This window comes from Phoxinus phoxinus (genome assembly GCF_949152265.1).
Source record: "Phoxinus phoxinus genome assembly, chromosome: 15".
Taxonomy (NCBI): Eukaryota; Metazoa; Chordata; class Actinopteri; order Cypriniformes; family Leuciscidae; genus Phoxinus; species Phoxinus phoxinus.
The window spans coordinates 17,069,926-17,093,088 of NC_136890.1; the positions used below are offsets into that span (position 1 = coordinate 17,069,926).

The 23,163-nt window shown below is 37.7% G+C and overlaps 2 protein-coding genes across 6 annotated transcripts in view; one reads left to right on the plus strand and one right to left on the minus strand.

Annotated features, from left to right (window-relative positions):
- The window catches only part of ralgps1 (Ral GEF with PH domain and SH3 binding motif 1), a 114,712-nt gene that overhangs the window by 37,167 nt on the left and 54,382 nt on the right, over positions 1-23,163 (plus strand). The window lies entirely within an intron of this gene.
- On the minus strand, positions 2,163-22,001 carry angptl2b (angiopoietin-like 2b). Of its 2 annotated transcripts, none has more exons than XM_079637086.1 (5): positions 21,318-22,001; positions 10,917-11,782; positions 4,680-4,873; positions 3,281-3,551; positions 2,163-3,186 (listed from the first exon to the last, which is right to left on the minus strand). In XM_079637086.1, exons 2-5 carry the CDS (start codon positions 11,770-11,772, stop codon positions 2,987-2,989), a joined length of 1,521 nt encoding a protein of 506 aa, XP_079493212.1. In that variant the 5' UTR covers positions 11,773-11,782; positions 21,318-22,001; the 3' UTR covers positions 2,163-2,986. The 2 variants fall into 2 exon arrangements, with proteins under 2 accessions (XP_079493212.1, XP_079493211.1); XM_079637085.1 differs by having other exon boundaries at positions 21,329-21,993.

Sequence of the window (23,163 nt, forward strand, 5' to 3'; positions counted from 1 at the left end):
GAAAGCCCGATCTGATCAGAAAGGGATCTCGAGGCTTTATGTTTAGGAGGCGTTTTGGATGTTTGGCGGTCTTGTTTTACGAGATGCGCTTTTTAAGATGAGGTTGTTTGATTTTGAACTGCACAACAGAGACGGAACGTCATTGCCACTTGCTTGAGGCCCGAGCTCAGGGTCAAAGTTTTCCAGGTGCTCTTGTGTCATTGTGGTATGCGAATTACTTAAAGACCGTTCAGAAATAACTTCAGTCGGCTGTAACTCAAATTATCCCTTGGTCTGTAACTTGTGAGCTGGTTCATTTCTAGAGGTCTGAAATGCACAAACAGACAGTCATGTAATTTTGAGAAGGTAAACATGTGGATCGAGCTGACGCATGCCGTCCCAGCCGCACACATTTTTTTCATTAACCGAATTTCCTTTACATAATCCACACTGAGTGTCTGCTTCCACTTGGGCAGAGTGTCGGTAAACTACGTCCCACTCATCACATGGCTCTCTCAGACGTCACAGAAAAAGAAACCACTGTACCTGGTGCCGGTACCTTGTGGTTTAGTTGCAGGGAACTCCGGTAACATATTCCCATTCCTGAGCAGCAGGCAGTTGAAGCCGCAGGGACTGAAAGACTGTCTGACGTGGCTGAGGTTGTGCAGGCTGTCACTTCAAATCTGTCAGTTTCCACTGCGCTTCTCCAGTGGCCCGTTCCATTTCCCGTTGGGAAAAAGGAAATGAGAACACTCTTTTCATGCCTTTTGGTGTATTTAATAGAACTTATATTATTGTTTTTAATACAACAAAAAATGTTTTTTGTTTTCCTGTTTTATTAACAATCAGTCCTATAAGGAGTTACTAGAAATATTGGATGTTATCCGAGTTCCACTCAAGGTCACATGACACTGAGGTACAAATAAATATGACAAGTTGATTGCTAGCTCGGGTATATCCTGCTTTACACTTAGAATAGAAGTCTATTGGAAGAGTGCACAGTAAGTTTAACAAAATAATGATACTGTTTAGAGAGTGTAGCCATAACTTCCCTAACAATGGAAATGTGGAGTTTAACAACTATTAGCCTTAATGAAGCTTGAGGACTCGGAAAATTCTGATCCAATTTGCTTTCCAATTATTTGTACAGCTTTTTATTACGGTTTCACTTTTACCGCTCTTTGGTGACTTTTTGCTGGTCGAAAGCCAGTAATATCTATACGAATCAATGGGCTTGTGAATTTTGTGTGAGGGTGAAAGTTTTCCCTATGGATATTTTGCAACGGGTTCAAGTAGGCCACACAAATGTACCATGTTGACTATTAGAAAGCTCCTTGATTTGAAAATTGCTTGAAAGTAAGAGCTGTGCTTCATACATCACTACACAATTGACATTGGATAATGGACCTTTTTTCTGTAAAAGCAAAATGTATGTTGATTCATTCAAATAAATGTAATTGTAACACACTACTCTTATTTAGAATGGACAGAATTCTAGATCTAATGACCTGGAGATAAAATAACTAATAAAAGCAAAGTTCATTTTTTTTTTTTCTTCAAGTATTTCAAAATATTCTTATTTCTGGTTTCTTAAATTATTAACAACTAAAATTATTTTCTGTGTTATTCAACAGCAAGCCACAGATACATAATCTCAGTGGAGCTTGTTATATATATATATATATATATATACCGTATATATATATATATATATATATATATATATATATATATATATATATATATATATATATATATATATATATATACATATACATACATATATATACATACATATATATACATACATATACAACATTTATGATAACACTTTAGTTTAGGGTTCAATTCTCACTATTAACTAGCTATTAACTTGCTTATTAGCATGCATATTACTAGAATGTTGGCTGTTTATTAGTACTTATAAAGTAATACCTTATTCTGCATGACCATTTTCTACATCCCATAATCCTTCCCAATACCTAAACTTAACAACTACCTTACTAAATATTAACAAGCAGTAATTTGGAGTTTATTGAGGCAGAAGTCTTAGTTAATAGAAATAATTGGACCCTAAACTAAAGTGTGACCCCATTTTTTATAAGGTCAAAGAGCTATTTTGTTGTTTGAGTCTTTCCCCTTTACGTTGGCACATAAACTTTCTCAGTAGAACTGCAGATGTAGGAGATTGATTTTTAATCCATTCACGGACAAAGCAAGTGGCTGTACATCTTTTATTGCAATAGTATGACAATACCAGGGGAAATGTTACACTTACAGTATATTACAAATTACACATTATTTTCAACAATATTACGTGTATATGTACATTTGTTGGGTCTTCATTTGACACCAGCAGCTAATTTACACAGTAAATACAGTTTAGATTGAGAAATCGGTGACTGTTTTAAGATGTTTAATTGTGCATTATTTTACACTGCAACCTTTTATATGAATTTTAAAAATGATATCCCTGAAATAAATTATGAGTCATTCATCTCATCAGGAAACATAATATTCTCTTAGCTTTGAATAAACTAGGGATGCGTAAGCTATTTATCACTGGATTGGATGTCCTGTGTCTTATTTGTAACAACGCATGAGTACTAATCAGTTATTTTACATATTTAACAAAAGCAATCTAAACAACTGACAACAGATTCACAATTGCACTAAATATTTAAAGATGGACAGGTTTCATTTTTTTTTTTTTTGATGACTTCCTGGTGACTGATTGAAAACAGGCCAAGTCATCAGACACTTCATTTTCTGTGATGATGATGGAAGTAAATAGCACTTAATAGAGCTTCCTTTTGTAGTCTTTGATAAATTGGTGTTCCTTCTCAGTTACGTCAACCAAGACCCTGTTTGTCCTTTTACTATCATATCTATGTATGTAGGAAGCAAAACAATTTAAAAACCACAGTCTAAACGAATTGCACTTTATAGGGGGGGTGGCGACCATGGGGGAGCAATTGTCAGTTCATTCCCTGTTTTTATGTGCTTCTCAGTGGAAGGTGTTCGGGTTGGGTCGTATCATCATCACAACCTTCTTGAGGGAATAGGCGCCTCCTCTGAATTCAGCCCAGTACACGCCGTCCTGATAGCGGCTGCGGTAGTGCCCTCCCCTGTACCACACGCCGTTCAGATTTGAGTGGGCACAGGCGTTATACCACCACCCTCCTTTTTGGTAGTGTGCACAGTTGCCTGAGATAAAACATTTTATAGATTAATTTACATATATATATATATTATATGCTTATAGAAACATTTTGATAATCTGTAATTGATTGACTGATACCTGTATATACATCATGATCCCTGTCCAGAGTGGTGAACTGCTTCCCGTTGTGCCAAGTTAGGGAGTCACCGGCATTGCCATGATAACGGCCCACCTTGAGCCTGTAGAAGTCGGTCTCAGGCTCAAGGCGGAAACTCGCGTACTCTGCAAACGTCTTGCGTCCAGACCAGTCCTCCAAGGTGACCAGCAGCTTGTAGTTCCCCTGGTTGGTTATCCAGTATATGTTCTCCAGACCCAGCCAGTACTCTCCATCAATGTTTCCAAAGCCTTGCTGTAATAAAACAGAGGAGCGCCTGCCATTGAGAATTAGATGGACCACGTAAAATAGTTATTTTAGTGTACATTTCTTGGTCTGTATTATTTTGTTCTCTCTGTACTATTTGTTTCTTCTCTCTATTGTTTTTTATTATTGTTTTACTGGCAGGGCTTTCATTTGCCAGCACATTCTGAGCCCATGAAGCACTTGTAATTCCGGCTTTACTTGTGTTTAATACTGTATCTACAGGGCTTTGAAGATCTTTTTGTTTTTTTGATGAGGATTCAGATGACTGGCTTTTGTTTTACTTTGCTCTCTGCACTTTGCTTGTTTTCGCTATGGTATAAAAAAAAATGTAAAAGATAATTGTGACCATTTTATCTCACAATTCTGACTTTTTTTCCCCACAATTGCGGGATATAAATTGAAATTCCGAGAAAAAAAGTCGTTATAACGTATTAAAAGTCTTTACAATTGCGAGAAAAAAAGTCTGTGGGATATTTTTTTTATATTTAATGGCGGAAACAAGCTTCCATACAGATGGAACACAATAAATAAAAAAATTTCCTTTAAAACCCTTCTTTAATTCTATTATTCTATTCTAGAGAATGTGTATAAAAACGGCCTTGAAAACGTAAAGAACATTATTGAATGATTCATTTGTATATTACATATATGCCATACACAAAGCATACATATCATATTAATGTTCGGAGAATAAGTGTGCAAGTTTTCATTTGCATTGATGCATTTCAGTGCAGTGTGGTAGTTTCTGCTTGGCATATGTATCATTGAACCTCTTAAAGTGCAAGGGTCTGTATGTTCACAGCCATCCAAACTGTTTTGAGCACAACATTAATTATTATTACTATTTAAAATAACTTTTATCATTTTAATATGCTGATTTGGTGCTTAAGAAATATTTGTGGATTATTATCACTAATATTATGTATAATATTTACTAATATACTTTAACATTATGTTTTTTATCAAATAAATGCAGCCTTGGTGAGCATAAAGGCCAATTTCATACTATTTCATACAGTTTTCATATTTGTACTGTTATTTAAATATCAGCTATTTATCACTTATCGGTCATAACATTTAGTTAATTACTGGCTAGAATTGATCTTTCTGGCTCACCTTATATGTCTCCCAGTTTCTGAAGAAGTTGACGGAGCCATCCATTCTTCTCTGGATGACCGTCCAGCCACCAGGGTCATGTCTTTGATCACACCACACCTGCATCAGCTTGTTGGTGTTCTCCGGCTTCACTAGGTGCATGCCACTGTTAGTGTGTCCGTCCTCCAGAGCCTCCAGACAATCCTTCCAGGGACCTAAGAGGAGGGGGAAATCATTCAGTATTTACCCCACTCAGTCACTCCCAGCTTATTTCAACAAGATGTATTCCCTCATACTCAATTCTCAGAGAAGTTTTGTCTTTTTATAGGAAGTCTCCCGTCTGTTGCTGTCAAATCTCATACTGGGAATATGACACTGTGACAGACTGAGATATTCTTTTACTTGAAGGGAAATTCAGATGCAAGGATCCCCCTGAACACCGTTCTCAGTTGTATCTACTCCCGCTAGGTCTCTTGTTCATCCGTGGCACAGCTGGAAAAGCTCTTAACGTAAGAAGAGGATTGACCTTGGCTGCCATTCTGGCCTGGGAAGTTGCCTCTGCTATTCCAGCCAAACGTAATGCTGGCACGAATGCCAAAGAAAGGCCCATTTGTTAAATAATGCAGTAGCAAGTAGATTAGCGAGCACTTCCAAAGTTCCCTGGGCATAGAGTAGTGTTTTTATAGGGATGTGTAAAGCATGGCTCCAATTTCCAAAGTTTTCCTATGAAAAGCAGAGTAAGAGACCATCCATAAATTAGTTGTCTTCAAAATAAAAAAAAATCTGATCTTCAGTTTTAAATGGTAAAAACTAGACGGGTTGATTAATGCTCTGCTAATGAAAAAAAAAAAAAAAATTTTTATATATATATATATATATATATATATATATATATATATATATATATATATATATATATATATATATATATATATATATATATAAAACCAGCTAGCAGACCAGCTTAACCAGGCTGGGAGACCAGAAAACCAGCGTAGTCTGGTTCAGGATATTATATATAATATCTTGTATATATAATATCTTGAACCAGACTACGCTGGTTTTCTGGTCTCCCAGCCTGGTTAAGCTGGTCTGCTAGCTGGTTTTAGAGGGGTTTTGGGAACTAAACCATCTTGGCTGGGCTGAGACCAGCTTAATTGACTGTTCGCAAAGACCCGCCCCCCTTAGTTACTGTCGCTATGTCCGACAAGCTACGCCGCTCTCACGTCAGTCCATGTTCTAACGCAGTGAAAAATACATTGCGGAGCAGAGAGGACACTGACAACACGCTGACAGACAGGACAGGTTACTTTTCGGTTACTTTTGATATTAAACATTTGGTCATTTTTTTTAAAGAAATTTTTACAATAAATACCGTTTTGTGGATCTTTAATGTGTCGTGACAGATCGCTGTAGAGCATAAGTTAAAGCTGCTCATGAACTGTCATCTCTTCCTTCTAGTTCATTTATAGCATCAAATAAACATGAATGAACATAAGGAATGTTGTTTTAACCGCGGAAAGGCGTCAGTACACTCCGTTTTTCAAGTTCAAATCCTCCCATTTTAATCTACTAAAGTTAACTCTCCTGACTGCTTTGTCGGACAAAATGGCGGATGGCGAAGTATGATTGGTCAGATCACCTGTCAATCAAACTCCCAGCGAAGGGTCAATTGCTTTGTACCAGCTTAAAGCAACTAACTACAGCAAAGGGGGACATTTCCATGCTGGTCTAGACTGGTTTATGCTGGTTTGGTTGTGGGCTATCTAATGGAGCAGCACAAATATGCTATTCTTTAGCAAAACCTGGTGAAACCAATTGTGGTTGTTAATTATGGTCTTTTCTGTAGGGAAAGTAGTCAAACCTAAACACAACCTGAGACTTAAACTTAGTTTTGCTCTCGAAGCACATGATCTCATATGTTCCATTATTATTTGTGTATTTTAACTGTTCTCCTTACTGTTTGGTCTGATCTTACATCTCCATCTTAAAGCACTGCTGAGGCCTTGTGGTTTACTTACAGTAGTCTGGAACATTTTAGTGTTTACTCTCATCTTGAAGCTTATAAAAAGCAGGCCTAATGCCCAACGGCTGGCCCTCATGCACCCACTCCAACCCCTTCATCTCTCTGGTCGGTACGTTTAAAAATTAGCTGGATGTGTCTTGTACCGAAACATAGGATGTTGCTCCAGTCAGCTTTTCTTGTATTTCGCTTGAAGTATTTAAAATAGTTCATTTTAGCACTTTACGCACTTACAATTTAGATATTTCTGGTTGTATTTATGATCGCAGACCTCAGACCGCCGGATTCATAGCCTCTAGTGCACATTCCACTGAGCCGGATTTTGTCTGTTTTTCTGAAATCTCTCTGGCTGGCTGATTTTCACAGCATGCCAGAGTAAGAGCCATCACACTACCTGACAAATTTAAGATAACAACGCAGACGGGGCTCATTAGCCCCTTACCGTGAACAAAACTGAATCCATTCCAGCATTCCCAATCTCAGGAGGAGCATGTATTAAACCACTTGCTGCTTTATTGGATCAGTAGATTTTTTTAGAATCTCAAGAGACATGCCTCACATAGACACATTTAATAGACTTACATTGGAGTGCAAAAGTCTGAGAGCGCATTGTTCCAACATAAAAAGTTATATTGTAAAATAAAAAAAAGAAATATGAATGATTCTTTATTTTTTGTAGGTCACTGAATTGACCATGTGATCCCTTTAAACCGATGGTCCAGTGGGAATTTATTTTATGTATACCGTACAATATGTATTACATTATTATTATTAATAACATTAACAGACTGTGGTTTGGTTTATTCATCCCAAACTAATTCTGGATTAGAGTTTAAGTTTTAAAACTGTGTTTGTGTTTGGGGCTGAATTTTTATTTTTACCCTTATAAATAAAAGCACCTCACTCCACATACTTTGCCTCATTATCTTGGAGCCACCAATTTCTTGCTCTCCCTTGGAGAAGTCTGCTTGTCAGCCAATTTCAAACTTTCCCTTTAAGCCCCCTTCTGTTTAATTGGTCATAGAACATTTTACACCATGGAAACTTGCCACTTAATGCAAAATTAGTGCCAAGAACAAGTATTTGAACAAAATATTGAAATCACGACAAGAACGGAACAGCTAAAAGCAGGTTCAGAAGTACATATTTTGAAGCATTCGTTTCTAATTAAAACTATGATTTTAGTGAGTAGGTGAGTCACTTCTCAACTGTTGCTGTTTTATAGTGTCAATATTTTGGTGTACTTGTTCAGGGGGCTTTGCAGAAGTTTAGACCAAGGCAGCTGTTATATCTGGCAGACAAAGGGACACAGTTTAGATTGTGTATGAGGGAGAGATGGAAAAAGGACAGTGATGTGAAAGAACAGACTCGCACATTGTAAGCAAAAACTGTCTAATGGCAGAGAAGGCAGACACGAAAAGAAAATCTGCTTTTCACTACAAAGACTCTAGCTAACATTCACAGAGATGAATGAGGTGATGAACTCGGGATGAACACAAATCCATCAAGTCAAGTGAACTTTAGAGGAGATATGGTAGGAAGAAGGGAGGAAGAGGAAACGGAGAGGCCTTACAGATTTTCAGTGTGGGTCTTGTTAAAACAACTTTGGCAAATCCATCAGCAGGCCATTTCTCTGCAGCAGGAAGACCCAGACCTGATATCGCGCTGAGCTTTGTGTGGGATGTCTGGGTCACCCATGTCTGGTACACTGGAATAAATGACTTCACTCCAACAGAGTGCTGCTTCCCTCCTTGCCCTGCTCTTTCTCCAATCCTCTTATTTCCTTTCTCGTCAACTTAATTGTCTTTACGACAGCATTTAGACTGTCAACCAATTCCATTTTTGTCAGATTGCGTGTTTGTAAACAGCAAAAATTGCTTCCAGTTTAGACTACTTTCATATGTGGTGTGGTCACATTAGCGAAATTTAAGCATGCAAAAAAGGTGAAGGTTTTCTATTGTCAGAAGTTTAGCCATGAACCACAGATCACACAGGCGTCACATTTATACCAAATAGCTTCCTTTTCAGCTTTCCGACTTGAACCTGTTAAAAAAACAATCACTGAGAATCCTATTGAAATGATTGGATTTTGCTCTTTAAAATTCCCTGAATGACGTTAAATGTGACCACATCCGCGTCATGTGCGTCAGATCTTAAAGTGACAGCAGCCTAATAAACCTGCTGCTCTGTCATTTATGTTAATCAAACAATAAAAGACAAATAGAAAATCACTCTGCTTTTAAATTAATAACTTTTGTTGCTTTAATAAAAATATATCTATATTTAATTTATAAAATAAAATAAGTGTTTGATAAATTGATTCTATATCTCTAACAAGTGAATATAACGATATTTCTGGATATTTCCTACCTGTTAGATATAATATTTAAAATATAATGTCTTTATGTTGTTTCTACATTAATTTGGAGACTACTTGTAAAATTACTACAATATAAAAATACATGAACAACTTTGTTAGGAGTGATTAATCGCAATTACAGAAAAAGGTGCTTTTTTTGATACAGTAGCACTACTTTTTTCTGAATATCTTTTTTATATACCCTTTCATATACAGTATCTATGTATGTCCTAAAAGCTGCAAGATGTCTCAAGCAATTGTCAAAAGAAATTAAATGAACATAAATCAGAGGGTGAAATTGCCATACGCCTCATACTGTGCGCACATATATAGTGTAAATGCAGACTCATCCTTATGCCATTTCCCAACTCAGCCACTGTAGACATTTTCTGACCGTCTTTCCTTCACTTTTTTGACTTCTGTCCAGAATCGTTCTTTCTATTTCCGTCCAGAGCTCTTTTTCGTACTGTAGTCTCATTGTGAAAGCTTGACTCCCATTGAGGAGAGTTTGTGTAACCTTTTGCTATTAATGCAGGCAGACCTAGCCAGGAAATTGCTCATGTCACCAGATGGAGTGGAAATACAGCCACTGAAAGCTGCCTTTTTTATGTGCGCTGTCTTGACTAGTTTTACATTTTACTGTAAATAGACACAGTATATATGCTGGTGTTGGGGTTAATGATATAAAGCAAACATTATATCATGACATTCTTATGTTCATTGCAATCAATGAAACAAAAGTATACATTAAACTCAAATAGTTGTTTCTACATTATTTCACTCAAGCAAAAATTGGGCTTTTCTCTTTTTAGAGCATTAAAAGCATGTATAAAAAAATTGCAAACAGTGTGAAATTAGATATATTGCATTAAATTGATCTTGACTTGTTTTTTGTTTTGTCCTCCTACAACAATGTGTGTGACTCAACACAAAATATTTTTGGATATTCATCATCTGACCAGATTAACTAACTGGATGTTGGTATTTCAAAGCTGAGACAACAACAGATGGTTTATTGTCACATCTCTGTGTGGGACTCGCTATGTAGAGAGAATTTGAGATGAATGAACTTTGATAGGCAGTGCTGAATAATGAAGACTGTGAGAAACTGTGAGACCCCTTGCCTCTGAAAACCAAACAAGGATAAGAGTCATCAAATGGAAACATTGCGCTTTTCATTTTTTATTGTTAATAACCATTAAAGTTCATTCTGACATGTATACAGCAATTTTGCTATTTGCTATTTAAAATTCTTAGATTATTTTTTTTATTACTAAAAACCATGATAGCAATAGATATATATTATGAACCTGAGACAACTTAATGACACATTGTTCAAAGTTTGGGGTTGGTAATAATAATTTTATTTTTAGAAGAGTCTAATGCTCACCTAGGTTGCATTTATTTGGTGAAAAATACCATAAAATAGAAATATTGTGAAATATTATCATTTTAAATAACTATTTTCTATTTGAATATAGTTTAAAATATTTTATTTCTTTGATGGCAAAGTTGAATTCAGTCTCACAGGATCCTTCAGAAATCAATGCATTTATTATCAATGCTGAAAACATTTTTCCAGGCTTATTTGATTATTAGACAGTTCAAAAGGACATAATTTATTCAAAATGGAAATATTTTGAAGTACTATACATGTCTCACTGTCACTTTTTTTTAAATCAATTTAATGCATCATTGCTGAATACTTACTGGCCACAAACTTTTTCAATGGTAAAGTTAAATGGTAAATGTGTTCTATTGGAAAGTTTTGTAAAACCTATAATCTTATTTCCTCAAAATGCAAGCATTTCGTTTAATTTCAGTTTATCCCTTCATATACTACATGCACCACTGGAGGAATGAAGCTGCGACTCACCTGAGGGTTTGTTTGTGGTGGACGGGCTGTGAGTTCCTCCTGGCATAGTGGGAGGAGGGGCGGGTGGCACTTTGAGGTTCTGATCGCTCTGGATCTCGTTGGTGAACTGGTGGTTGCGGTTAAACGTAGGCTTATTGAGGGGTGGTGAGGGTCTGGGTTGAGGTTGTGGTTGGGGCTGAGGCTGAGGCTGAGGCTGGGCTGGTACCCTGGGGATCACAACTGGTGGTCCCCTCTGACACTGTGCCTCGAGAAGGGCAATGAGCGCCGACTGGTTATTGGCCAGTGAGGCGAGGTGCTGATACTTATGCTCCAGATCTTTATAGCGGTTTGTAAGCTGCAGCATCTCGGAGGTCTGGTTGAGAATCTTGTTCTCCAGTTGCGACAACTCCAGCGCGTTGTCCCTCTTACGGATGATCTCATGCAGCAGCTGCATGTATAACTGCGTCACTCTGGAATTCATGTTACGGGACTCCTTGCGCAGAAGCTTCACCTCGTTGACGATGCCGCCGTCGACTTCTACAAGCTGCTGCAGAGTTTCGATTTGTCTCTTCTGCTTGTGCAGCTCAGAGTTGAGAAGTTCCAACTCCTGCTTATTGACACGGTTCTCCAGCATGGCCTCAGGCTCCTTGGAGTTCACACAGATGGCTCCTGTAACCTTCTGCTGGGGTACGATGAAGGTGTAGGAGCACTTGTCCTGCGGAGGAGGCTCGGGGGCCCGCCGTGTGCGAGAGGTCGATAGGAATTCAACCTCTGGACCTTCATCGCTGCTGTCAAACTCCTGAGTGCTGCAATCCGTTTCAGGAAACCGTCTACTCGCCAGGAGCAACACCAGCCATACTAGCACAGGAACATCCATGGCCACACACCTGTGAAATACATCAGTGGAGAAGGAAGAATGACGTTCATTTTTTAATTGATTCAAAAATCTTTTTTTTTTTAGAACCTTAAGTTTTTTGCCATTATCTTTTATTTATTTAATTATTGATCTTAGAATTTTTTTTTTTTTTTTACAAAACTGCTAATTATTATTTGTTTTGTTTTTTATAAACCAATATGCAGAAACATGCAGTTAAACATAAAAACAGCAAATGGTGTCATAGAGAAACCCCCTGCAGACCCCCATGACTTTGTGTCAAAGTCAGTAAGTCTCTTAAAATCAGATAATTTGATGATAATATCACATGGTGCTACATAATATTTATGAATTAATAATTCATGATATTTGGAAAAGCAAAATATATTTTGTCTAAACATTTACTATACTTGATGGTTTACATGACATTTTTAAGTCATGAAGTTTAAAAGGTTCTTGAAAAAAAAATTTAACACCACGAATACAGGGGATATTTCTAGGTGCGGCCACTTTTACCGTTGTTTAGCACATTTCCTTTAGCGAAATCCAGTCATTTCATTAGGAATTCACATGATCAGGAATTTCACATACAGATGAAAGATTTGTCAATGCATGTTTTGCAACAATTTTAATTTGGTGTTGTGGATTCGCCACTTTGACCAACATTTAGTGTGAGTTGTTGTGAGTGACTATTGACAATTGTTTAGTGGATGTTCTTATTTTTCATTGACCTTCAGGTCAAGCTTTCACAACAGCTAAACATCACAACAGCTAAAGTTGCCTTTGTGCATATAATTCCTTAAGTCATTGCCGGAACCATTGGAACAGTAATCATTTAAATCTTTACTTAAATGCCACAAACCTAAGGGTATAAGGATATATTTTTTCCATCCTAGAGGCGTATGGGAGGTATAAGGCTAATTTCCTCCTCTATCTGTCTGGACAGGCCTAGCTTAACCGAGCTCACATAACCCCAACTGATCTAGACAGAAGATCTGACACCTCACTCAACCTCAGGCATGCTAGTGAGCTCACTACTACAGAGTCAGTGGGCTGCCCCTGTTTCTGACCCAGTCATGGACGCTCTTAAACTTTGGGGACAGATCAGGTTTCTCTGGGAGAAATGGTCGGGCAAGCCACCATGTTTCTCCAGCGCTGATGGAGAAGCAGACAGGAGTGTGGCTGACCCTCACAGCAGGGGAATAATGAGGCTCTGCAGACCCATATTCTGTAAGTTCTTGGCTTCGCTGGAGCTACTGGACTTGAATCTCACTCAAACACTCTCTTTGCATCCTCTCTCTCTCATATGTAGTGCTGGCAAACTTGGTTGATTCTTGTGAATCAGTTCGTCCTAAACGTTTCCCTCTCATGTTGCATTGGAATGTCTGAAAACTCATCGTTGCGAATCAATTTATTCAAGTTCATGTAAATAAAGAGGTTCCCAAAAAAATAGTTCTATTAATTCGTTTTTTTTTTTTTTTTTTTTACTTTTTTTTTGTTCAAGATTGTATCTTAAACCAGTAAAACCCCTATTTTATGTCCTAGACATAGCAATGGTTATTTTAGTATTATTTAAGTATTTTATATTATTATTATTGTATTAATATTTTGAATTGGCTTTTATTTTTGTTTTTAGTTTTCATTTTAGTTTTAGTGATTTTATGTGCTTTTGACTTTTTGTTTTTGTTTTAAATTATTTCTTTTTAGCTTTATTTAAGGTTTAGTTTTTTGTAATTTTGATCAAAATCAAATATCCTGTTGAACAATGGAGCTGCCTCAATTGCAGGGTGACACAGAGAGTTGAATGCTGCTGAATGGATTGTTTGGTCAGCATGGGTGTCCTGGCAGGAGTCTGCTCTGATCTGGTAAGCTGCCATATGAATGAGTTCTCGATGACGACACTTGGTTATCTGAACCTTGCCATAGCCTTAAACATCACTGAGGGAGAATGGAAAATCTGATGTAGTTCTAGTTCATACAAGCAATGGGATTTTACTCTGATTAAGAATGTACTACACATAATGCATTGTGCAAGGCATGCATAAACCTTGCCTAACAAAGCTTACAAGAAAATTGATATTGCATTAGGGCCGGTTCATCCAGAGCGGGATTTTGAGTTCCACTGCTCTGTTTTTAGTTGTTTTCTGTGTAAACATACTCTACATGGACATATTTGACCATTGCACTATGTCTCGCTACTTTTCAGCATCTTAAGAAATGAGCACCACAGAACAACGAAGTGTCAAGTTTTTAAGATATTCAACTTTTTAAAAAACGCATCACAAGACGCTGGGCTAATTTTTTCGTTCTGTTGCGTCTCACATTTAAATGTTACTAATTTTGTTTAAACATGGACCTTTTTACCTTTGTGCTGCATTTTTTTTAAACAGCATGTCAAGTTAAAAGGAAAAAAAGAAACTTGACTTGACTTTAGAACCTGTTCTTTTACACTTGCGATATTAAATGCAAGAGCATTTTGGGTGTGAATGGCATTTTAAAACGTGCAGTGCTTGTTCTGTTTGTATGAGTGATAACATATGTTGCTATGATAGATGCAAAGACAGAGCAAATTTGACACCTGCTTCCAATGGATGAATGTCATTTTAATTTAGTCTCCAAGAAGGTACGACGTGATTTATTAGTCTGATTTATTTATTCACAATGAAAATACCAGTTACATAAAGACCACTATTCGAAGCCCTGTAACAACACAACACATGGCCTTTTAAATTCATGAAATGAAGCCACTTTGTGTTGTTTACCTCAAGTTTCAAAGAGAGCAAGCATATTATTGGGAAAGCAGCTCTGGGGTGTGGAAGGAGAGATGCCTGTAAAGGCTTTGGAAAACACGTCTCCTAAGAAAATATAACTAGAGCTCATCTTTGGGAACTTTAATTGAAAGCTGCTGGTGGATTGAGTTGTGGATTGCCGCTGTTCAACACCTTTCTGACCCACTGCGAGCAGGTTCTCTGATCTCCATACACACATTCACTACTCATGCGTTGTTTCTGACAAATGCAGGCAAGTAATGCGTTTTTCAGCTTCTTACATCATATTGAATAAATAATGTTTAAAACTGAATATTAGAATGACATTTCTTTATATAACAGTTTTATTGATAACATTGAGTACCTTACTTTTGAGACAATTCCTTTAATTTTTTGAATCTCCGAGCAACACGCAATACTGGTATTTTGTTCCTGAATGTATCAGTGTTTTTGAACGAATCAGTTGAGTTGAAAGATTCAATGACTTGTTCATAAAAACTATCACTTGTTTCATGAGTTAATTAATTATTTTTATATATATAAATCAATTAAGTGAATGATTTAATGACTCACTCATAAAGACTGTTTCATGTTTCCTTCATGAATGAATCAGCAGGTATGAATGAATGATTTGAATAAATGATTCAATGACACACACAAATAATTGTTTTATTCCTGAATGAACTTGTTTTTTTTTTTAATTAATCGTTTAAGTGAATGATTCAATGACTCACTCAAAGGCAGTTATTTTGTTCCTGAATGAAACTGTTTTTGAATTAATCGATTGAGTGAATGATTCATTGACTTGATTATAAAGACAGTCACTTGTTAGAGTCACTAATACAAGTTTCTAATGCACACTAACACTGTGTCTACACCGGATGTGGCATTTGTCACGTTCGGCCGCGGCGCAACATCTTGCGGCTGGTTACACTGGACGAGAAAAAGCGACCGTTGCAAATCTATTTGTTCTTTGTGTCAGAAGTAGAGCGAGCCCTTGAAGTACATCAGAAATGGAACAGAGCATCAGTTTACCGACAGGAAGTCAGTTGTGTTGCCGCATCTAGTATAGACCGCATCACTGAATATTAAGGTTCTAGTTGCTTGTGTCGCAGTGCGTCGAGCCACTCGCGTCCGGTGTGGATTAGACACGGTGTAACAGTCTGTCTCAAACACAGACAAGTAGTTTGGAGAGAACTGTTGTATAATAGAGCGGTTTCAAAAACTATAATTATCAATGACCTGGATCAAAAAAATGAATTGGCATCTTAGTACTTTATAGATCTCTTTTTCTCCAAAAGCTTGTCCAACATATCTTGTCAGCCTGTTATCATCATGGCACGGAAACATACAAAGCTGACAGCAGAGTTTTTTGGGGAATTATCTGGAGAAAAGGGAATGGCAGTGCTCATTAGTTTTGTTTTATAACATATTCTGGGAGGACAGCCAGAGGGGAGTCGATTCAGTGTTCACATTAGGGAGATTTTAGAAATATTAGCACTAATGGATGGATTTTTACTGAATGAAACATGTTACCGCTAGTATAAACGTTTCTGCTTGTCAGGCTGTCTGTGTTGTGGAGAGGAGAGGATTGATGCAACACAATTCAGGTTGTTTATTTTATTGTGGCTGTTTATACACAGTAACCAAAATAACAGACCTTTGCTGATGAAGTCAGCAAATGCACAGGAAACCTGCAATCTGTCTGTCCACATCATGACTTCACCACTTGGACAGCGCAGAAAAATTCATCTAATTGTCAGCTCGCATTGCAATTCTTGTTGTCTCTCTCTATTTATCCCTCTCTTTCTCCCAGCTTTGACAGTACCCTTCATGTTCTTACTGTTTAAACGCCACACAAACATGAGAGATGTTTACGTAGTATCTGTCTTATTTGTCCTGCCAAATTATTTTCGTATTTCCGGACACTGATATTAAGTTATATAATCTTCACAGAAAAAAAAAAAAAAAGATGTAAGACATACAGTAGTGTAAACTTGCTGCTGTTTTCTGTCTCATGGAAAACATGTCATTCTTATGTCCCCATTCTGCTGTCTGGACACGTTTGATTAAGACTCTTGTCTCGTGCTCCTCACAAACTGCTTTTGTCTCTCTAATCTTACTGACAGATTGATTGTTGGAAATTTTAAAAGCTGTTGACTGACAAGAAGGATCTACAGAGACGCTATTGGAAAATCCATCTTAAGCCGGTAGCTGTGTTTTGAAACACGGTAGCTGTCTAAACTCATCATTAGCTAGTCCAAGCAGGTTATTAATGTTCCAAAAACAATCCTTACCTCCTAAACTGACTGACTGCTGTGACCAGCTGGTAGCTGGTCTGTTGCTGATTCCAGATGGTTTGCAAGCTAGTGACCAGCTAGAAACCAGTTACCATGTTCCAAAACACAGTAACCATCTAAAGTTGGGTTTTCTAGCAAAAACAGCTGCTCCAATCTATATATATTCAAGTATAAAAAAATATGTTTAATATTGTGATAATTCCACAATGTCACTGTTTTTGCAGTATTTTTCCCATTAAAATGAATGCAGCCTTGGTAAGCATAAGAGACTTCTTAGAAGAAAACATTTTATAAAATGCTGTCGGCCCCAAACTTTTGAACTGTAGTGAATCTCTCTCAAGTAAAAAAGAAAAGAAAAAAGTTTCCTAAAAGGGAAAAAATAATGATGGTCTCCACTAGAGACTGTATTTCATGAGAGGCTAAGGAACCCCCTTGTGCCGCTGTAACAGACCAATAATGATAGGTTGGACTTGCGACTTGTTGGATATACTGACAGTGTCGGACAGCGGGGCATTACAACAGGCAACGTCTCATGTGAGTTAATGCTGCGGGCGGTATGTGGTTTCACTGTGGTGTGTGAGCATGTGCCTATGTTTCTGTGCTCGTGTGTGTGTGTGTCTGGGAAGGGGGATACCTGTGGTTTCTCTGAGTGGAACATAAGATATTTAAAAGTGGGTGATAAAGAAATTCAATGGAGACCCCAAGTCTAAGAGCTAGGACTCCCCAACCAGCATAAAGAGACAGTGGAAATGCTTTCCTCTGTGGTTCAATGTCTGTGTGAGCAGCAGGGCAAGAGAAAGCACATCTGCCTCATCCAGAGAACTGTCATTACTCGCTTGGTGGGAATAAAATCCTCCAGAGTCTGTCCTTCTGACACGCACCCTGAGAAGTGTCCCGACAGGCCAAAGTGAAGTTTACCTCGTCCAGTGTTCCATTACAGATGTGGCATGACTTACAAGCCACCGCATGTCTGAACTGCTATTGAACTATTCCACATACGTCTTATAAAAGATAAAGAAACACCTTTTAAAAGAGAAAGAACAATAACTGATAGAAACAAGTTCTGCCTTGTTGTGCACCAATAAATACATACCATTTAATTCTTGAATTTGAATTGAAACTAAGGTACATGATGCAGATTTGTTCTTCATGATTTAATTTTAAATTGAATTCAATTTAATTTTTAATTTGACATTTCCTTGTTCAGAATTACCAATTAAACATGTTTTAAACATGTATTAATGTATTTAATGTTAATGTATTTAATGTATTAATTTTTCACAATGTATTATGTTTCCAGATCATTACAAAATATTAATAATCATTGTTTGAAACCACTTCATTACCCAGTATGCTCTAGTTTAGTATTCACTCAAATTTTATTTTTGTTATTAAAATTTTATTTTTGTTATTAAAATTTTATTTTTGTTATGAAAAATGTATTTTGACAGTGTTGAAATATAAGGAAAAATGTATTCTATATCAAGAAATAAAAAGGAATACTTAGTCAAACTTGTACTTAAAATAATGATTTGTTAAATTATTAATATATTACTTAATGCTTAAAATAATTAACCAACTATGATAATTAATCAACTAATTAACTGTTAAACTGTTTGTTTTTCTTCTAAAATTGCCCAGTTATGGCCTAGTCAAACTCATGAATTGAAAGGACTGATCATAACCAATAACATTAGTGCAGTGTGCTGTGTGTAACACAGCGCCTGACTCTCACGCCGGGGACCCAGGTTTGAGGCCCGCACAGAGCGGGGCGAGTAGGGCACGGCTGGAGGCGTTACATTGGTGCCGTGACCCGGATGGAAGTGAGGTTTAGGGGGGTGAGTGTAACGGAGGCCAGCTAGTAGTCGCTTTGCGAGTAAACCTCACTCGTCTGATCTCAATAGGCGCTCTAGCGACAGATGCTAGAGGCTGGAGTCTTTAGCCTCCTTGTTAAAACGCCTGACTCTCACTCCGGAGACCTGGGTTCGAGGCACGCACAGAGCGGGGCGAGTAGGGCCCGGGTGGAGGGGTTATATGTGCAGTCATTTACATTAACAGGTATTACTCTTGTTAGGTCTGACTTTCTGTGGCACAATAGCAGTGATTGTGTCATTGATTAGGGAGCAAGGGGACACAACTGCTTGATGTCTTCTTTCAGTATTTCCCTATCGCTCCATCATCCCCTTGTTATCTCGCCTGCCCTTCTCATTTCAACCTTAGCGTGGCATTCCTTGAATTCCGCCCCTCCTCATTAGAGTGAGCCAAGCTGACACACACACACACACACACACACACACACACACACACACACACACACACACACACACACACACACACACACACACAGAGAGAGAGAGGCTGATGAAGTCCTCACCTCACACTTGTGCCTGTGTGCCTCTCAGAAATTAGCTCTCTGACTGTGAAGTTATATCTATGTAGGTTAGCAGAGCACACAGACTAATGAAACTAAACACAGGTCCTTTGCACATTTAACAATGGACCTTTGTGTGTCATTAGTGTAAATGTTCTTGAGTGTCATGTTCTATTTAAATGGATAGTTCACCTAATGTCATTGTGTAGTAGAACACAAAATGAGTTGATTCTGAAGTTTAGCAGAATGTTGAAATTGCACTTTCCCACACAATAAGTAATTGATGACTGAAATTGTCAAGCTACCATAAAAGTACCATACAAATTTCAAGTCTTCTGAAGCCTTTGTGTGAGCAGCAAACTGAATTTGAGTTGTAATTAACAAATTACCATTTGAAATTTTTATTTCTATAATTTGTTTGAAATGGGAAAACAAATGTAACATTATACATGTCTGATTAGTTCAATGCATCCTTGCTGAATAAATGTATTTTTTTTAAACTTACTGACTCCAAACTTTTGAATAATACTCTACATTATTAATGTATTTGGCAGCATTTAATACAAGCAATTTACAACTTCAAGCATTTAAACAATTTAGGGATGTACATACAGTATATTTACAAATCCTTTTAGGTTCATAGATTATCAAATTAGTGGAATTAAATGTATTTTATTGTATTAAATCGATGAGATTATATTACAAATATATGAATAGTACAAATAAAATATAAATAAACATTTTTGCATGTAAAGACATGTACAGATGCTGTCAATGCATCCATATTATACTATTCAGCGTATTTTCAATAGTTCTTGCATGTATTAATAGTACTAAACGTATGTATGAATACCTGCAAATATTAATATTTATGAGATATTAATGAGATCAGGTTGCTAAACCAGGAGTTTCCAAGCTTTACAGCCCCAGGGTCCCTGCACCCAGACGGACCCCCAGTATGAAAAATCTAGATAGATTTTGGTAAGACTTTTAATAACTTTGATTTAAAACATTTTCATTAATATATTCAAAATATAAGCAAAATCTACTTGTTTTCCTTTCTGTGAACCCCCTGGAGTACCTTCAGGGACCCCTAGTTGAAAACCCTGGGTCTAGACCATTGTATAAACAATCCTGAGTGCTTTGTATACAGTTGAAATTATGAGCTTTGTGTATTTTGTTGCCATGGCATGCCCATCCATAAAGAGAGTACTTGAGATATTCTGATTTTGAAAACTCGTAAGCCCTCTCTTATTCAAACAGAACCATGGCTGAACAAAGCCTGATTGAGGAGTCTGCCTCCGTTCTGATCCCTACAGATGAAAAAAAGCTTCCTGGGGAATAAAACAAAGAGACACATCCACAGTCAACTCTCCTGCATCCTGTCCCTTCCAAACATTTCGGGATGTGTAGCTCACTCTACCTCCCTCCATCCCTGCCTTGTGTCCCTCTTCTTTTCCTTTCTCTAATTCCAAAACTTATAATTAAAATTCATAAAACTGACAAATATATTGTGTACAACACTCTCCCAGTGCATTTCTTGTCATACTGTTTTAAACCACTTTAGTTATTCCTTTTCCCTCATTCACACCTCAGTGTATTCGTAGACTTGTCTAGACTGTCTTTCAACACGTGGGAAACGACTCTTTTTGATCTGAATGCTCACAGACGTCATTATTGACGCAGCCGCTTTGTTGTCTTAAATTGCGTCCGGGGTCCCATGCTGGTAACAACCATTGTGTGTTTATGACAAATGAACTGCTAAAACACACCATCCCTGAATTTCTCACTTCTATTGTCCTCAACAACCCCATAGAACTTTCTTTCAGCCCGTCAAAGATTAACCCTCCACTTAAACCATCAGAAAGAGATGTCGCCCAGGGCGACTGACCTTATCCATACATCCCATGACAGGATCGGAGTGGGAGGGCGAAGCTTAAAAACGATTACCAAAGCACATAGAACTCAGTGTGTTACAAAAAGTTGACACAAGCTCTCAGCCAAACATAAACAGGTGTTTAAAAGTTCATTCCAAGATTAGCACAAGCATTGTAGTGAGCCGGATGCAATTACACATGTTTAGAGAGCAAGCAGAGCCTCTGGGCTCACCTTAACCTTACCAGTTGATTCCAGTCTATTGCACAGCACCTTCTTGAAATCCGTCAGTGTCCAGGAGAAACCGTGCAAAGTGCCTCTGTGGAAATAGTCATCACAACTTGTGGAGATTGCTCTGTGGGGTTTTCCTCTCTCTTCTCCCACTCCCTCTCTCCCTCTCTTTCTCTCTCTCTCTGTCGTAATCCCCCACTGTCTCTCTTTGTTACTATGTCCTCGTTGTCAGTGGAAAGGTCTTCAGTTTTAAAGCCCTCAATTAAACACCTCTGCTTGTGTGGCGACGCAAATCCTGCGAATCCTTGCTCAAGAACTCTGACAAGTTCCTCTTCAAGAACTCTTCTCAAAGAGAAGTGGTAAAAACATATTAAACAAAGTGAAAAATTCTGACTTTTAAGATCGCAAGTCTTTGAATTGTACTCTTTTAAGGAGCTTGAGATAAGTGGTCTTTGAAGACCTCAGAAGATCAGCAGATATCTCTGTTAGGTGCTGTAGATGTAGGTTCCTCTGTGAATTTGTGGTATTGAAAGGCAAGGAAAGTCCACCAGCATGATGTTCTCAGCCCTCAGGAGGAGTTTGTGTGTCCCCTGTCAGTCTTACTGAACTAAGTCCATCACCTCTGTTGCACTAACTTATTCTACTCCTCTCTCTCTCTCTCTCTCTCTCTCTGTCCCTCTCTTCATTTACAACAGGCAGTGGATTTGGGGTTGGTCCAGCCCCTCTCCACTTCTCTCCTCCCCTTGGCACAAAGGGATCTGAAAGCATGAGCTTCCTATCCCCCACCCAAATTCACAACCCCTGCTATTCACTTCTCCCTATCTGTCTATTTCCGGACGGTCGACTACCAGCTGCAACTGTTGTCTGGAGTTCAGTGATGTCACATTGATCAGGTCCTAATTGGGCATGGATATATCTAGGTAATGATCTAGGCTAGAATGGTGGGTAGCAAAATCAAAATGATAGGAAGAGAGAAATGGGACATGGAGACTTTTAAATGAGTGTATGTTAGTATATGACATATGGCTGAATTTCTCAAGTCATTCTACACTCAAGGTTATTTTAGCATTTCCCTGCATTTATAAGCATTTCTCCACACTTTATATGGACTATAATGAAACCGCTTGCACACTGTGGTGGTCCTTAAAATTCTTAATTTCCCCAAACAGGAAGTCAGTTTGGGGGTATTTACAAGCTGCCTGATGCGGGATGTTTCTCTATGGAACGTTCACACTCCATAAGACTCACAAGGTGTTCTCAGAGCAGATGTTGAACAGAGACTGTGCTTCATGCAAGGTCAAAGCTCACCTGGTTTTTACTTCATCAGTAGGAACAGCTGAGACCTTTGAGGAGTTGTAAGACACATTGACTGACTGTGTGTCCCATTTTCTTCTGTCTCTGATCAATCAAGATCCATTACCTTTAGACTGTGAACAGACTTTTCTGCTCTTATCTGTAAGGTTTCAGCAGGGGAAATGTAAAAAGGGCAGTAATGAAATTTGAGAAAGATCTTTGAATTCTGAACCAATAGAAATGTTCTAAAACCATCCACATGTTACTTCATTAAATTATTTTTAGAATTATTTAAGCAAGTACTGAAATCATAGTTCAGTGGCTAAATGGCTTATTTAACCTTTTGAATTTTAACCATATCAAAGAAAAGAAAATGCACACAAAAGGGTAAACTCATCCATAATTCATTCCTTGGATTGTATATCTGTACACTCTAAAACCATTTTGTTGGTGCTAGGTACAGAGTCATGCTTTACTTGGCAGAAATCTTCCTCTGGACCAAAGTTCAGAGTATTAAATGTAACAACTGATATCCCAAATGTCTCGGAAATAAACT

Bases quoted from the DNA above. Each gene is read 5' to 3' on its own strand.
- angptl2b (XM_079637086.1), bottom strand. From the start codon at position 11,772: ATGGATGTTCCTGTGCTAGTATGGCTGGTGTTGCTCCTGGCGAGTAGA. The intron at 4,874-10,916 runs GTGAGTCGCAGC...CCCTCCTCTTAG, and splicing joins CACCACAAACAAACCCTCAG to GTCCCTGGAAGGATTGTCTG. The intron at 3,187-3,280 runs GTATCAGTCAAT...GTTTTATCTCAG, and splicing joins GGATCATGATGTATATACAG to GCAACTGTGCACACTACCAA.